General features: G+C 32.9%; 1 protein-coding gene across 1 annotated transcript; it reads right to left on the bottom strand.

The window, feature by feature from the left end:
• Positions 1–11938: 11938 nt before the first annotated feature.
• LOC149264930 (delta-selinene synthase-like) lies at positions 11939–14416 on the bottom strand. The gene is made up of 8 exons (XM_089401253.1): positions 14144–14416; positions 13808–14004; positions 13574–13689; positions 13225–13460; positions 13037–13095; positions 12828–12969; positions 12458–12706; positions 11939–12369 (listed from the first exon to the last, which is right to left on the bottom strand). The coding sequence occupies exons 1-8, from the start codon at positions 14408–14410 to the stop codon at positions 12070–12072; spliced, it is 1566 nt and encodes a 521-aa protein (XP_089257379.1). The 5' UTR covers positions 14411–14416; the 3' UTR covers positions 11939–12069.
• Between the last annotated feature and the right edge of the window lie 2110 nt (positions 14417–16526).

Below are 16526 nucleotides of genomic sequence, written 5' to 3' on the forward strand. Positions count from 1 at the left end.
TGCTCTTGAATTTAAGAATCAAATAGAAGATGACATTATTAACACTTACATTAACCACCCAGCTGTCGTATCTAATCTAAAATGTCACATGATTGAAGCAGCCCTGGATAACAAAATTGAATAAGATCCTTTAAAAGATATCAATGACCAAACAATACCAACAACAACTGTTTATAACAGTAAACCCATTGAAATTGAACCAAGGAAAGTCCTAAACATTAACAAGAACCTGACTGATGACCAGCAACAAAGGCTTATTCAACTCCTTAGAAAATATAAAGAGGCTTTCGCTTGGGATTACCCAGATATGAAAGGGATTGACCCCCAATTATGTATGCACCACATCTATACTAAGAAAGACGTGAGACACATTTGACAACCTCAACGAATATTAAACCCTCACCTAAAGGATGTTGTTAAAGTCGAACTACAGAAACTGTTAGATGTAAATTTCATCTATCCTATATCTGATAGCAAATGGGTTTCTCCATTAGTTGTGGTTCCTAAAAAGAATGGGAAGTGGCGTATATGTGTCGACTACAGAGAGCTTAATAAAGCAACACAAAAGGATCATTTTCCCCTCCCGTTCATTAACCAGGTGCTAGACACATTGGCAGGTAAAAAATTCTTCTCTTTCTTAGATGGCTTCAGTGGCTACAACCAAATCCCCTAAAGACCAAGATAAGACTACCGTCACCTGCCCCTGGGGAACGTTTGCTTACAAGGTATTCCTTTCGGACTATGCAACACACCTGCCACATTCTAGAGAGCCATACTCAACATTTTTGCAGATTTGATAAACGAGGGACTCGAGGTGTACATGGACGATTTTACACCCTATGGAGATGATTTCAAGCTGGCATTACAGACGCTGGAGAAAGTCCTGCAAAGATGCATTGCTGCCAGGCTCTGCTTAAGCCATGAGAAATGCCACATGATGATGACCGAGGGCCTCATCCTCCGTCATTACATCTCCACAGCTGGAATTTAGGTAGATCTAGTGAAAATTCAGATAATCCTCTTAATACCTACCCCCTGCACTCAAACTGAGGTACACAGTTTTTTGGGATTTTCTGGATATTATCGAAGATTTATAAAGAACTTCTCCCAAATTTCTGCACCATTATATGCTTTGACAAGAAATATCTATTTATATGGACTGAAAAATATGACATTGCCTTTGAAGAGTTAAAACGGCTAGTATCAACAGCCCTAGTATTACGGGGCCCGAACTAGGATTTACTATTTCAAATTTCATCTGATGCATCAGATACCATCATTGGATCAGTTCTTGGCCAAGAGGATGATAAGAAACCTTATTCGATATACTACATCAGCAAAAATTTAACTCCTGCTGAGTTGATCACATCGTGACCAAGAAATAGTTTCTAGCTGTAATCTATGCTATTAACAAATTTAGACACTATATAACATGATACCCTGTGGTTTTGTATACTGATCACTCTACTATCAAATATTTAGCTAATAAACCTATTACAAATGGGAGAGTGACACGACGGTTAATCCTTTTGCAGGAATTCAACATAACAATCAAGGATTGACCAGGAAAGGAAAATATAGTGGCAGACTTCCTCTCATGTGTGCCAAAGACAGACAACGCAGTGGCAGTAGAAGACCAGTTTCCCGATGAGCACCTATTTGTTGTAACTATGAAAACACCATGGTACGCTGATGTCATAAATTACCTAGCAGTGGGAAAATTACCCAAGCACCTGACGCCCAGAGAAAGAAAATTAATAGTGCAACCCAGCACTCGGTTCTCCTGGATTGAAGGGTACCTCTTTCACACAGGAGAAGATATGCATATCCACAGGTGTGTTAGGGAAGAGGAAATCTACGACACCTTAAAAGCTTACCATGATGGACCTTGCAATGGACACTTTCTAGACCACAGGACTGGACATAAAGTCTTATAGATGGGCTATTATTGGCCCACCATTTTTAAGGACGCCAAGAAACTTGTCCAGGCATGCGATAGCTACCAAAGAATGGGTCGCCCTAGCCAATCTGATTAGATGCCCCTGCATCCACAGTTAGTCATCGAACCTTTTGAATGCTGGGCATTAGATTTCATTGGCCCAATAAACCCATCATCTCATCAAAAGACATATATACTAGTTGCAACGGAATATGTGACTAAATGGGTGGAGGCAGAAGCATTACCAAGGGCCACAGAGGACACAATAATCCATTTTGTTTTCAAAATTTTCGTGCAGTATGGCTTGCGTAGAGAAATAATTATGGATAGAGGGCCACAATTTGTAAGCCATAATCTTGCTGCTACATTAAAAAATCATCACATCTTACACAGAATCACATCGCCATACCACTTGCAGGCAAACGGTCAGGTAGAAAGTACCAACAAAGTAATCAAGACCATACTAACAAAAACAGTCACCTCACATAGACATGATTGGGCTACCCGATTACCAGAAGCCATGTTGGTATATTGCACGACTTGGAGGAATACCATAGGATACTCCCCATATCAGCTAGTGTTTGGCAAAGAACCTATCTTCCCAATAGAATTTGAAATTCAGACAATGAGGATAGCCCAAGAAGTAGGCCTAGATCTGAATGAAGCACAAGTTAACAAACTACATCAAATTAACAAACTATATTGTATTTTTGGCTTATCTCCTTGTAGTTTTACTCAAATGCCAAGTGTAGACACCCGTTGTATGTGGATTTAAATTCCACATCTAACGAGTACCCACTAAACATACTTATGACAAGACCCATGACTAAAACACAATTTTTTCATGTTTTATATATATATATATATATATATATATATATATATATATATATGGGTCTACTTAGAAATATGCAGGATGGATACTCATTGGATGTGGAATTTAATTTTGCATCCAACAAGTATATACACTTGACATTTGAGTAAATATATAAAGAGATAAGCGATAAATACAATAAAAAGTGGTTTTCTTCTTTTCCCTCCAAAATATTTTCCCTTGCTGATGACATCATCATCTTGAACCATATTGATTCTTTTAAAGATAATTTTGTTAATACATTTTTTGTTTTGAGGCCCATTTTTACCAAACAATTCCCTTTATGTGGGCTAACTTGTGCTGATTTCCTTGTTGAAGTACTTGTAGCAAGTGTATATGCATATCGAGTCAACTTTATAGCCTGTACATCCTTCTCATCTCCATCATCACCTCAGTGAGAGAATACAATTCCCTCTGCAATAGATTTATATATGCTTCCATCCCAAGCCTCTTCTTCCTTGAATCAACATCCATAATAATAATTTACTTCTTCATAATGAGATTATAGATTCTATATTCCTTACACTCCTCACTATATTAAGTAAAGATACACTTCTCATTGTTTTCATCCAACTTCTGATCTCTTTAGGTACATGTGCATAGGCTACACACCTAAAAATCCTCCAATAAGATACGTTTGAACTTTTACCACTCCCTCTTTCTTTAGGAACTTGTTCCTTCACACTCTTAGCCAGAATCTTGTTGAGGATATAAACTAAAAAAATAACTTCTTGTCCTCAATATTCATGTTGTAGATACTTCTTTGTTAGCTTTCTTTGAGCCATATTGATAATGGTTTGATTCTTCCTTTTAGCCACCCATTTTTGTTATGGAGTATAACATGTAGTAAATTGTCTCTTGATTCTATGCCACTAACAAAGCTCCATGAAATCATCTGGAATATATTCACCACATTTATATGATCTTAAAACTTTAACATATTTTCTACTTTCTTTTTCAACCATAGATTTAAACCTTTTTAATATGGTAAAATCTTCATACTTTTCTCTTAGAAGATAAACCAAATTTTTTCAAATATAATCATTAATAAAAGTTGAAAAGTAAATATTTCTGACCAAAGCATGTGTTTTCATTGGTCCACACAATTTTTTTTGTACAATCTCCGATGGAGATTTCACCCTATCTAAAATTATAGATACAAATTTCTCTCTGTGATGCTTTTTAAGCATACAACTCTCACATGAGCTTATTATTTGTTGAGTTTTAGGCAGCCCTTACACTATCAACTTATTTTATAAAAAGTCTACAACACTAAAATATAAATGACCATATCTTAAATTCCATAACCAAGATTTGTCCAAGCACTTAGTTTTATAAGCATTCAAAGAGTGAGTGAATTTATTTTTCATTATAAGTGGAAACAACCAACTCTTTTTCATCTCCACCCTTTCTATCAACTACTTACTTGGGTACTTACCAATGATTTTACATACCTTGTCCTTGAAGAACACTGTGTATATTTTCTCTATTAGTTTCCCAATGATTAACAAATTGCATTTTAAACTAGGTACATAGTATACATCATTGATCATTCTTCTTTCACCATTTCTAGTAATAAACAATCACTCCTTTACCTTTAACACATACCTTCTTATCATTGGCTCGCTTTACCTCATACTAAATACTAGTGTCATGACTCACAAACAAATATATGTTTCCATTCATGTGATTGAGGCACCTACTATCTAAACACCAAACATGATTTGAACTTTCTTGAGTCAGATTATACGTCAAAAACACAAGTTTATGATTATCTTTACAATCCTCTTTGATTCCCTCCCTGCAAGATTTTGTTGTTGCTCACCATTAAATTAAAAGGGTATTGTTGAGATTTCTCCTCAGATCTAAAATTATTTTTGTTGTCCCTTTGATAATATGTTTTCCTCCCCTTCCTTTGTTACATAATCTTCCTCTGCCTCTTCCTTTAGTAAGTTTCAGTTTATTTTTGAATGAATTCTCCAATGGATTACCATCATATCTTATCATCATGGATTCATGTGCAGCCAAACAATGAGTGAACTCATTAATTTGCATTTGTATATTATATTTAAGCTCTTCAATGTATACAACCATAGCTTCAAGCTTCTTTGGAAAACTTTGGAAGAATTTCTCAACCACTCTCTTATTTCATATGTAATCACCATATTGTCTTAATTGATTAACGTTGCTCATGACCTAATCGTAAAACTAACCACAATCTCACTATCTTTCATTTCCAGATTTTCAAAATCTCTCCCCAAGTTTTGTAACTTAACATTCTTCATCTTGGATACACCTATAACAACCCTTTTTGGTTACCCCCTCATGTAAATATTTTCATGTGCAATGGTAATTAATTATGAGAAATGTAAAAGTAAATGGATTGATGAGAGGACATGGATTCAAAGCTTGAGAGTAAAATTTTCTTGGGAATTTCTTGGGGAAATAACCAAGAGTAGTATTTTCCATTAAATGGCCACCCATATCCTTGTTGAATTAAAAATAAGCTGGTACAGCAATTAAAATGGAGTATGGATGGTTGACCAAAAGGATGAACCAACTTGATCTCATGGGACATGTTGTTCCAATCCACATGCAAAATAATCTCAAAATGAAAAATGTGTTATAGTGTGGTATACACTTGATAGCAAGAGACACAAAGACATGTTACTCCAAACAAGACTGCACACTCAATAGAGGAGCATATGAGCATAGTGAACACTCGGGGTTTCTCAAGGGATTTGCAAGTGAATGACTAAGGAAAAAGACAAGAAAAAATCATTTAATACATTGGCTTGGAGCATGCTTAGGAGCATAGATTAAAGATGAACTTGTGGTGTTAAGAAGTTGGAGTGACAGTGGAATATCGATCCCCGCTTAGCCAGTGGAGAGATTGTGCAGTTTGGGAGTTCTCCCGATGTTTCACAAGTGGATACCATGAGCGAAGAGTCTAGATTCCCGTGAAACATATTAGGTAGAGACATGGTGTGTTATGGATTCCTTCCGGATTGTAGATGTAGGCACTGTGGGATCTAGATTGTTGTAGTGTGAATTAGGTGGAGACATTGCAAACTCTAGATTATTGTAGTTATTATTGGGTGGATCATTGTGTGCTCTAGATTGTCTCAAGTGTTGTTTGGGTGGAGATACTATTTACTTTCGACTCCTGGGTGCTAGGTGGAGGCACTGCGTGCTATGGATTCCGATGTGAATTCTTAACTAGACTAGTGTGAATATTCTTTAAACGCTTCACTCCTCAGACTCTAAATATGGATTAGGAATGGTTAATTGCAAAAAATAATGGCAGTGCAATTGGCCTACAAGTGGGAGGAGAGTTGAAGTCCCTTATTTTCAAGTCACTCTGCTAAAAAGGTAAGTTTCTTACTTGTATCTTTATGTGTACCTATTTCACTTTGAATGATAAAAATTGTTGTTATATGACAACGAGTGTATCAACACAATTAATGATGGAATATGTATTCTTGTGTAATTTCAATGAGATGGTTTGTATGATTATTATCATGACATGAGGGGCTTCCATACCCCTATAGTTTCCTATATATTTTATAATTTGTATATCTATCTACATGATTACGTATGACTATCTAGTGAACCCAATTAAACCATTATAGTGTGTGCAATTACCTAGTTTGGGTGTTATAATTGTCAAGGAGTCCCTCTTGTGTAAGAACTACTGAAATTCTATTCTTAAAGGGATATGTATTGGATGCTAAGAATTAGCATGGATTTTTGTTGTACATGAATGATTATTTTCCCTCTTTACTCATGGACCAATAATCAATTAATGCATGATATATTAGGGAACCTGATATAAATTATTTTAGATCCACTCCACAGGAGGATTTGGTTTTACAATAGAAGAAACCATAGAGCATTGTTAGCCATCGATTGGCTGGTTATGATTCCTATTAACATGTGGATTATGTCTAATGTTTGAACTTGGATTGTTTCTACTTGATGTAAGAATGTATTCCAATGATCATGGATGTTTTGGGCAAAGTTGTTCTTCTAGGAGAGCCTTGGCCAGTTCCCTGAAAAACGTAAGGAAAAACCTTAAATCATTTTGAGTTGACTAAGCATAAATTGGCACTATAGCTTTGAGTATCTGGGCTAGATATAATTCAAGTGATCTAGGCATATATGAGAATCTTGATATATAAGATAATTGTTATGATGAATCTCATGGGGAAACCAGATGAGGCTTGATACATATGCAAAAGGATTGATTCAAGGTTTATCTAGTGTGGGGACCAATTTGAGTAAACCTCATGAGGCCCAAATAAGTGCCCAAAGCTGGATATTTGGGATTATGGAAATATGTTTGGAGATTTTGATGCATCTCGGAATCCAAATCATTTGCCTCATGATAAAAAGTCATATGCAGTATATACAATGTATCATCAGAGGTTTGTAACAAGTCCTAACACAAATAGGAGTCCAAATCATTTTTATGTGAAAATTTCTTAGTAGCGCCATATTCCTTTACAAATTGGATATAGCGTAAAACAAAGAAATAAAATGTGAGGACCGGACTTGGTGGGGTCCATAGGATTTTCTATGTGGAAAGGGTTACGTGGATGTAGCCACGTCGACATTGGTGTGAAGGATAACATGGAACCACTTAGTAAGGTCCACACAAGTGCCACATGGGTGCCATGTGGCGGGATCTTGTTTTTGTGACAATGATTACATGATCAAACTTTAAATGGGCATAATTTTTGGCCTCTGTTTCAGATCAGGATAAAATTCATATCGTAGAAAATCTCTTAATGAGTTACAAGCGATGGTATGTTCCAAAGTTAATTCCACTAACTTTGGAAATGAAATATTGTTATAACCCCATTTTCATAATGGGACCATGGAGGTCAACTTAGTTAAAAGTAACACCTCTCATTAACCTAGAAATGTCCAAGGGGGTGGGAGAGAGCTTTACAACTCCCTGATAACATGTTTCAAGAGTGTCCCAAGCCTTCTTTGAAGAATTTGAACTTGACTCTGGAAATATAATGCCATTTAAACCTTGCTGGATTAAACCAAGAGCTTTATTATCCTTCTTTTAGTTCTCCTTCAAAGGATTTCACTAAGCGTTTGTTAGATCCATTTTTTTACTTGATCAAAAAACTCTGGATACTCATAGTGAAAAATCCTGAAAGGTCAGGATAATGTAGTAATGTTTTGATTCTGATAAACCAAGAATCGTACTTTCTCTCCATTAGAATAAGAACCTATGATTGAGCCATACTAGTGTTCGATGATACTTCAATTTAACATCTAGACAATTGAAGCATAATTTTTTTTTTCTAACATTGATACATAACTATATCTTCCAACTCACTACATGTTTTTAACATGAAAAAAATGACATAATAACAAAAAAATTATAGCATATAAAGCATATGATTTCACAAATAAAATACTCTATTCACAACAAGAAGTTATAGTGGATTTGTAGCAATATGTAGTTCTGAAACAACCAAAAGTGTAAGAGTGTACCATGAATAAAAATACAAGAAGTTATAGTGCATTTGTAGCAATATGTAGTTGTGAAACAACGAAAAGTGTAATAATGTACCACGAATAAAAATACAGCACTGGATAATGAACGGAGTTATAACAATGGACAGGTGTTGTGGCAACTATGAACTACAACTAAGCAAGTATAAACTACAACTAAGCAAATATATTTTGTTTAAACAAAAATACTTTGTTTTTATTACACTACCTTGTTTTCTTCTTTTTTGTTATATTCATCCATATTTATACATGGTTTTAAGTGGGTTAATTGGAGTTAAAAAAAAAATGCATAGCTTTCAGTAAGTTAACTGGAGTTGCTTTCGGTATTTAAAAAAAAACTGCCCCTTCATTGATAACCCTTCAAATCTCAATATGTAAAATGACAAAAGTGAAATAAATTCAATGGCGTTGGTGCTCCTTGGGAGCTCAATTATTTGAGGTAATGGTAGCTCTTCACAATTTCATTCGACCCTTAAGGTTTCGTCGAATTGAGGTTGTCTTAATTCTTTAAGAGTTAAGAGACTCGTGAAATAACTATTTAAGAAATTATAACAATAGATTTTAATAATAACGGTGTTGTTTAAGTGTTTTTAATAATAAAAAATTTAATAGAATTATAAGTGAAAATTCCGCTTCTGGCACATAAGACTCAACGTATTGCTCACACTAAAAGTGAAGGCAGCGAGTCAAATATTTGATTCATTTAGACATAGTAATAACAACCTCTTTATTTTATTTTTTAAAATGGTTCAAGCATGTTTTGCCCTGATGTTTACAATAATTATAGACCATACACACGTCATTCGTTATTCTTTCTTCTTGCAGTAGTTTAACCGGGTTGTTTTTTTTTTAATTATGGAAAATTGGGTAGGATTTCCATAAAATGTTAAATTTAAATTATAATTATCAAATTTCAAAATTTTAAATGCACCAAAATTTTTTAATGATGCTAAATTTATTTAAGAAAAACATAATTCAAGAACTCCTCCCGCATAAAAAAATTCCAGCTATATAGGCTATCCCACAACGTCAGTCGTGCAGAAACTACAAATAAATGGATCGCGGCCAATTATAAACATTAAAAGGACGTAGTTTATTATAGTTATAAACATGAGAAGGAAGTAGTTTATCAAGTATTTTTCATAGGGTGTCATCATAAACATTAAAAGGGAGTAGTTTATCTAGTACTTCAACTTTTCCTAGAGTAGCAGGCATAATAGTTATTGTAAATGTAACATCTAGGTTGATTTTTACCTTTTTCCTCGGAGGCCACCTTGGAAGTTGAGAAGTTAATATCCATTTCTTTTGTGTCATCTACTTTCGGATCATATATTTCGGGCGCTTATGGCGCCATTTTTGTCAGAGATACATATCATAAACTCTTGCATAAAGGCTTGAAGTCAGAATTTATAGTTTCATAACGTTTTTAAGTCAAAATTTGCAATTTCATAATGTTTGATGGGTATTAAGTTTTTATTTAAATGCAATGATGGTTTACTTCATTTTGTCTTTTCCTTACAAGTCTGAACATATTAAGAGTATTGTTTAAATTTTTAAGAAGAAAAACAAATTAAGAGTATTGTTCAAATTTTTAACAATAATCCATTTAACATTAAATTGTGTATTAAATTTTTAATTAAATGTAATAATTATTTATTTTATTTTATCTTTTTTCCAAAAAACAGATTAAGAGCATTGTTCAAATTTTTAACAATAATCCATTTAACATGAAATTGGGAGGCTAGAATATTGTTGAATAATTTTTTTTATTTAAATATAAAACTTTGTTGAATAAATTTTTTTATTGAAATAAAACTATAGTGAAAAAAATAAATAACAAGTTTATTTTCTTAATACTTAATAATGTTATAAAATGGTAAGTTACTAAAACTATTTTGTTAATTTTATTTTAACTAATAATAATAATAATTAATTTATTAAATTGAAAATATAAAAGATAAATCTTTTAATTAATTTAATTTTCTAATATTTTATTATAATAAACTTATTCAATTTTCCTTATATTACAAAAGTAAACCATGTTTTTTAAAATTAACCTATCATAATAAATTTTATGGTAACATGATATTTAAAATTTCAAATAATAGAAAGAAACAAAACCATTATATTGATATACAATAAATATTTTGTCAAAGTTAAGTCAAAGACTAGTGTCTAAATTTTATTATAGTAAACACTCAATTTCATTTTTCATCTTTTCTTTTCTTTTTTTCCAATTTAACTTTTAATTTTTCTTTCTGATCGCTTCATTTCATTGTCTGTTTATTCTAAACTATCTTTTCAATTTAACTTTTAACCTTTCCCTTTGGGTCACTTCATTTCATTGTTTGTTTATTTTAAGCTATGGATAATGACATTTTACTAGTAATTATCATGTGTTTTTTTACTTTCTTTTTTTATTTTGCCCCTGTGAAGTGATTGTAGGGTCATCAACATTAACATGTGACTTTTTATTTATGTTTTGATTGTCCCCGTGTGATGTGATTGCACGGTTATCAACATTAACACATTTGATTACAAATTTTGGGGTTTTTTTTAAGTCATTATAAGGTCACCAACATTAACACATTTAATTAATAATTTATAATTTCAAGGTTGGTTTGTGATGATTTTCACAACAAAAATCATTAATAAATTTTTAATGAATCTAAATCAAATATTATTTTAATTTTAAGATAAATTGAATTCAATTAGTCATTAATCATGATAATGTATATATATATATATATATATATATATATATATATATATAGTATTTACAAACATCTTTAATTAATTATATCATGTAAGATATCATTTTTATTTTTTCTACATAGCCTTACATGTTTCTTTAATGTAATTTTCTCTCAAGTTTCATTATGTTCATCTAGAGATATAAACTCTTTGATGATTTGTTCTTAAGTTTTCAAGATTAGAATTGTATCTATAAATTAATACAGGAAGCTTTTATGAATTAAAATCTGTAAAGTAATTTAATACAAAAGTTCCGATTATAAAAATTTATCTAACAACAACATTAAGATTTCTCTTTCACTCAAACTAAACTACATTTACATTTAAATCACATAAAAATTCACATTTATCTTCAACTATACTCTTTTTTACTCAATTCTTTTACAACATATGATGGAATTGGAATTGCTAGTTACTTATTCAATTAATTACTTACTCACAAAAACATATTAAAAAAATCTATTATTATAATTTTTTATTATTTAAAATACATTCTTTACCTTATAAATACATTCACACATATTTTTTTTAAATATCCAAATTATAACCCAAACTGTCTTATCAATTACACAGATCCAATACTTTATAAATACATTCAAGCCATCGACTTTTTTTAAAACATCAAAATTATAACACAACTGACTTATAAATTACACAAACCCAACTTGTTACTTTAATAAATTTATGCTAAATTTCAAACAAAATAAAGTGGGAGATATAAAAAAGGCTTCAAAACATTCACGTGATAAATAATCTTTTACAATATAAAAGGTTCGTTGGACTATGCGATCAAAAAATGAACAATAGGATTTATAATATTGTTTATGATATTAAAAATATGTTACCACTGGCCACCAAAAACACGGAATATTTTGAGCCACATTTATAGCATAGCGGTGGCAATATAAGGCCGACATGTTCAAACCCCTCGGCAAATTGATAACGCTATGCGCCATTACGATCACAGTCACAGCTGCAGTGGCTGGATGAGAACTTTGAATATTTGGTCCTTTACCTCATTGTCAGAAAGGGTTATGCCATCATTGTATTTGAAGAGGAAGTGCATGCCTCGTGCAAGATTGAAAGTAAACCTTTTGCAGCACAGCGGCACTGTATTGTCATGCTTTAGAAATTCCCAATTCAGTTGGCTGACAGAAAGATCCAGGATGCCTTTCATATGATTTAAAGCATCTTCACGGGTACATTCCGGATTGTCTTTCACATAACACTCTAAACTTGAAGCTACCTCCCCGCGTTCCTTCTCTTGCTTCAAACACACACATAGTGGCAAATGTTAAAACAAATCCTAATCTCATCTTATGTTTAAAATGAACATTAATTTGAATGTCAAATACCTCAAAGTCCGTTATGTCGTCCTTGACTCGGATCGTCAGTTCTAACAGATCATGGATCTTGGATGGATAGACTATTTGCTTCAGAATGTCGTCTGGTAGAATTTGATCCATTAACAGAAGCGGAATCAAATTTAACACACACATCCCGGAGCTAGCGAGGCCATTCTTATAGTACTCATTAAACGAGGGGACATATCCAGCCGCCATCCATTCCGCTTCTTGCAGATAAGACTCAACGTATCGCTCCCACTAAAAGTGAAGGCAAGCGGTCAGATATTTCATTCATACAGACATACTAATAACAAGGACATAAAAAAGGGTACAAGCATGTTTTGCATAGATGTCTCTAATAATCATAGACAGTACATACGCCATTTTTTCTTATATACGCCGCCATGTCACGCCCTTGCTTTTTTTCCACTTCAGCAGTCCATTCATTCGATGTCTTCATGAAAAACTCGAATATTTTTTGAATGTGGTCTGGAAGGCGGCTTATTAGTGAAGTATCCCATCTGAAAATAATTCAAAATGTTTATTAAAAAAATTAAAAACTTCCTGCGATATAGGCTATCCCAGAACGTCACTCCTGCAGAACTAAAATTATTTAATGGATCGCGCCAATTTCTACATAATAGTCGCTATAATTTGAACTTGACTTTGCATACAATACCAGATGGAGGGTAAAACATACAAAATAAATAAATAATTTCCAGATGCGAAGAGTTTGCATACAATACCAGAAGTTAAAAAAGGTGTTTACAACTTACCTCTCTCTGGAGGCTTTCATCGATGTCAGCTACAGTGTGTCCTGTTAAAACTTGGGTTAGATACTGTGTTGTGAATGTCTTTGCCTCCTCCATCACTTTTTCGCCGGGAAAGGAAATGTTTGAAGCTCGGAATAATGACCGCATGCTTCTCACTTCTTTATCAGCATTTCCTTCTTCACCAGTACTGGAACTACAGAAGAATTGCCCGTTTTCATCTTTGAAATTCTCTAAAACGTCTGTTTCATCAGTGCATGACATTCTATAAGTATCAAATATATTTGTTAAAGTTATCTCAGCTCACTTATTTAACTGTCAAACGACATCAAGGGTATATTTTATTCTGTCTGACCCGAAGAGACATTATATCGATGCATTCTGAGTGCCCGAAATCCCAACGCCGTAGAGTTGAGATCTTTAATGCCGGAATTTCTTGATCCGAGCCCGATGCCCGTTTCGTTCCAATATCTGCTAATCATCGATGCATGAGGTTTTAATGATCAATGAATGAGTATGTATCATCTAGAAGTGCATACAATCACTGAATCCTATAAATGGAAAATCAAATTCATGTGTAATGCTTAACCTGTAAACGTAATCGATAGCTTCTTTTATTTCAGGCTGGAAATGTCTATCAATTCCCAAACATTCGATAATATCCACCATCTGAAGACGTCGGATTAAATCGTCAGCGGCATCACTGCAGCTATCTTTCATGTCACTCAAAAGTCGGTGTTTGATATCTTCAACAAGCGTTTCTCCTCGTTCACGATATGTAGGTGCCTGGTCACGGCGTATTTCAATGAAATACAAAGTTATCTTGCAGAGATTGATGAATGATGGATTTTAACATGTGAAACTGCAGTGCTTAATACATTAATTTTAAAGGAACATAAGGCAATAATGAGATTAAGATAAATACCGCGTATGACGTTGAGAGAGAATGTATAACGTCATCGTCCCAGACGTTGGAATGATGATTGCCTGTGCGTCTTTGAGTGCTCATGCTTAATATTGGCGTCACAGATTTCTTTGGCATTAGCATTCCAGCACTTGAAAGTTGTTGACAGAGAGCCAAACGATCATTCTTGGAGCTGATCAGCAATCTGTGGACACCCGATCTCCAAATCAACGGCGTTACAGAAACAAGAGCCATTAGCACTTGCTTCCTATTGTAACTATATAGCATTTCCCTGTCGTGCCTGGCCTATTTATATTACAATTTCTAATGAAAATTCCAAATAAATGGGATCTTTCATTTCGATGCGATTTTGCATACTTGATTTCTCTAAGGAATCCTTTTGGACAGTAAAGGTATTGACAATTTCGGCAAGGTCAGAATAAATGGTTAAAGTTTACATTTTTTTTAATTTTTTTTTAGCATTTTATATATATATATATATATATATAATCTACACGGATGACTCGATATATGTATGTAGCATCCTATATATTCAAACATGCATGCAGCACTAAAAATTCAAAAAAACATGTAGCACTAAAAAAGTGTGTAGTACTAAAAGTTCAAATAAAGTGTGTGGCACTAAAAAAAAGTGTGTACCAGCAAAAAGTGTGTAGTACTAAAAATTCAAAAAAAGTATGAAGCACTAAAAAAAGTGTGTAGCACTAAAATATGTGTACACAAATTGAATTTTGAGTTCTCATTTCATTGGTATGCTACTTTTCATGTAAAACGTAATGTATATGTTTCCATTAGTACAACCTTTGAGTAACTTAATGACAAAATCTTTATCCAAAAGCTTGTGGATTTGTAGAGAATAAAGTGTTCTCGATCAAGCTACTTTTTCAAAATTTATGTTCTTAATTTTATATATTTCTTTTTAAATAATGAAATTCATTATATCCTTCAAATTATAAGGCCATCATTAGCACAATCTAATATATATATATATATATATATATATATATATATATATATAGACAAATGACTAAATATGTGTATTTAGTTTTATAGATAACATATTTGTCTACTTTATATAAAAATAACATCAAGGATAGCGATATACACAATTTTTAAAAATTTGGTGTTTGCATGTATCCCAAACCACCACTATATTCGAAGCAACCATGTTTATCTAGGTGGATATTGGTTGCCACATGCCTATTCCACATGGGCCAACACTTTTTCCTTTCAATTTCCTAATTTCCACCATTGTTTTCTATTTTTGGTAGGTTTTTGGGTCCTCAACTTCCAAAGCCATTTTGACGCCCTAAACAACATTTTTTGAAAATGGGGAAGAAAGAATACATTGGCAAGGGTTTGCAGTCGAAAGTTGTTTTCCTGAGATAGATATTTCTAAGCAGGTATTGTGCATGCCAAAAAAAGATCGTATGCTAATGTTACAATCCCAGGAAGCTAGCATCCCAGCTAACCCCAACAGGGCCAACAAACTTTTGGTGATTCATCTCCTACAGTTAGATTTTTCGATGTTTAGAGTTTTTCATTGTTTTTCAATAATAAAAAGGACTCTGATCCTTATTCTAACATAGTCTAGAAGACATTTAGCTGTCACATCTCTTCATACAGATAAGCCACCATCACCTGAGCTAGTTGATTTTCATTTTACAAGTAAATAATTTTCAACATTTGATATTAATTAATTGAAGTCCATTTTTTGTTATATCTCTGTGTTTCTATATAAATATTCATTTAAGTTCGTTCTTTCATAAATCTGAATCACAAGTCATCATGCACATAGGATTCCATCCATGAAAAATTAAAATTCAAAAAAGTCTCTAGTAATAAAATGTGTGCCTGACTTCATATCACTAAAACATATGAGTAACTAAATGTATAAATCTTTATCCAAATATTTCTTCGAAAAATTATGTTTGCATGTATTTAAAATTCAAAAAAATTGGGTAGGAATAAAAATTCAAAAATAAAGTGTGTATATCTAAAAATTAAAAAAGAAGTGTTTAGTACTGAAAAAAAAAGTATCTAGCACTAAAATTTTAAAATAAATTTGTAGCACTTGTTGAGCCACAAAATGGGTATGTATTTACCATTAATTTCATTACCTTTTTCCTTGTTTCTTATCTTTTTCATATCTTAATGCTTTAATATATTGATTGATTATGATAAAAAACAACTTAATTACTCGCAGTTAAGATTTAGCCATAGTAACTGACTTTTACTCTTATATATGCAAAAAAATGACGAAATGAACAGTTCTTGTTCTCTAACGATGGAACATCATAAACCAACAAACGGAGGGTGAAACACATTGATTGCGGACAAGGCTGAGGGAGAATTAGGAGGATCAGCGTGAAAAAGGAAAGGT

This window comes from Pinus tabuliformis, chromosome 6, assembly GCF_031772625.1.
Source record: "Pinus tabuliformis cultivar Carrire ecotype Pingquan chromosome 6, CPIR1, whole genome shotgun sequence".
NCBI lineage: Eukaryota > Viridiplantae > Streptophyta > Pinopsida > Pinales > Pinaceae > Pinus > Pinus tabuliformis.

Bases quoted from the DNA above. Each gene is read 5' to 3' on its own strand.
- LOC149264930 (XM_089401253.1), bottom strand. From the start codon at position 14,410: ATGCTATATAGTTACAATAGGAAGCAAGTGCTAATGGCTCTTGTTTCT. The intron at 14,005-14,143 runs GTATTTATCTTA...CGCCGTGACCAG, and splicing joins CTCTCTCAACGTCATACGCG to GCACCTACATATCGTGAACG. The intron at 13,096-13,224 runs GTAAGTTGTAAA...TTCAAATTATAG, and splicing joins ATGAAAGCCTCCAGAGAGAG to CGACTATTATGTAGAAATTG.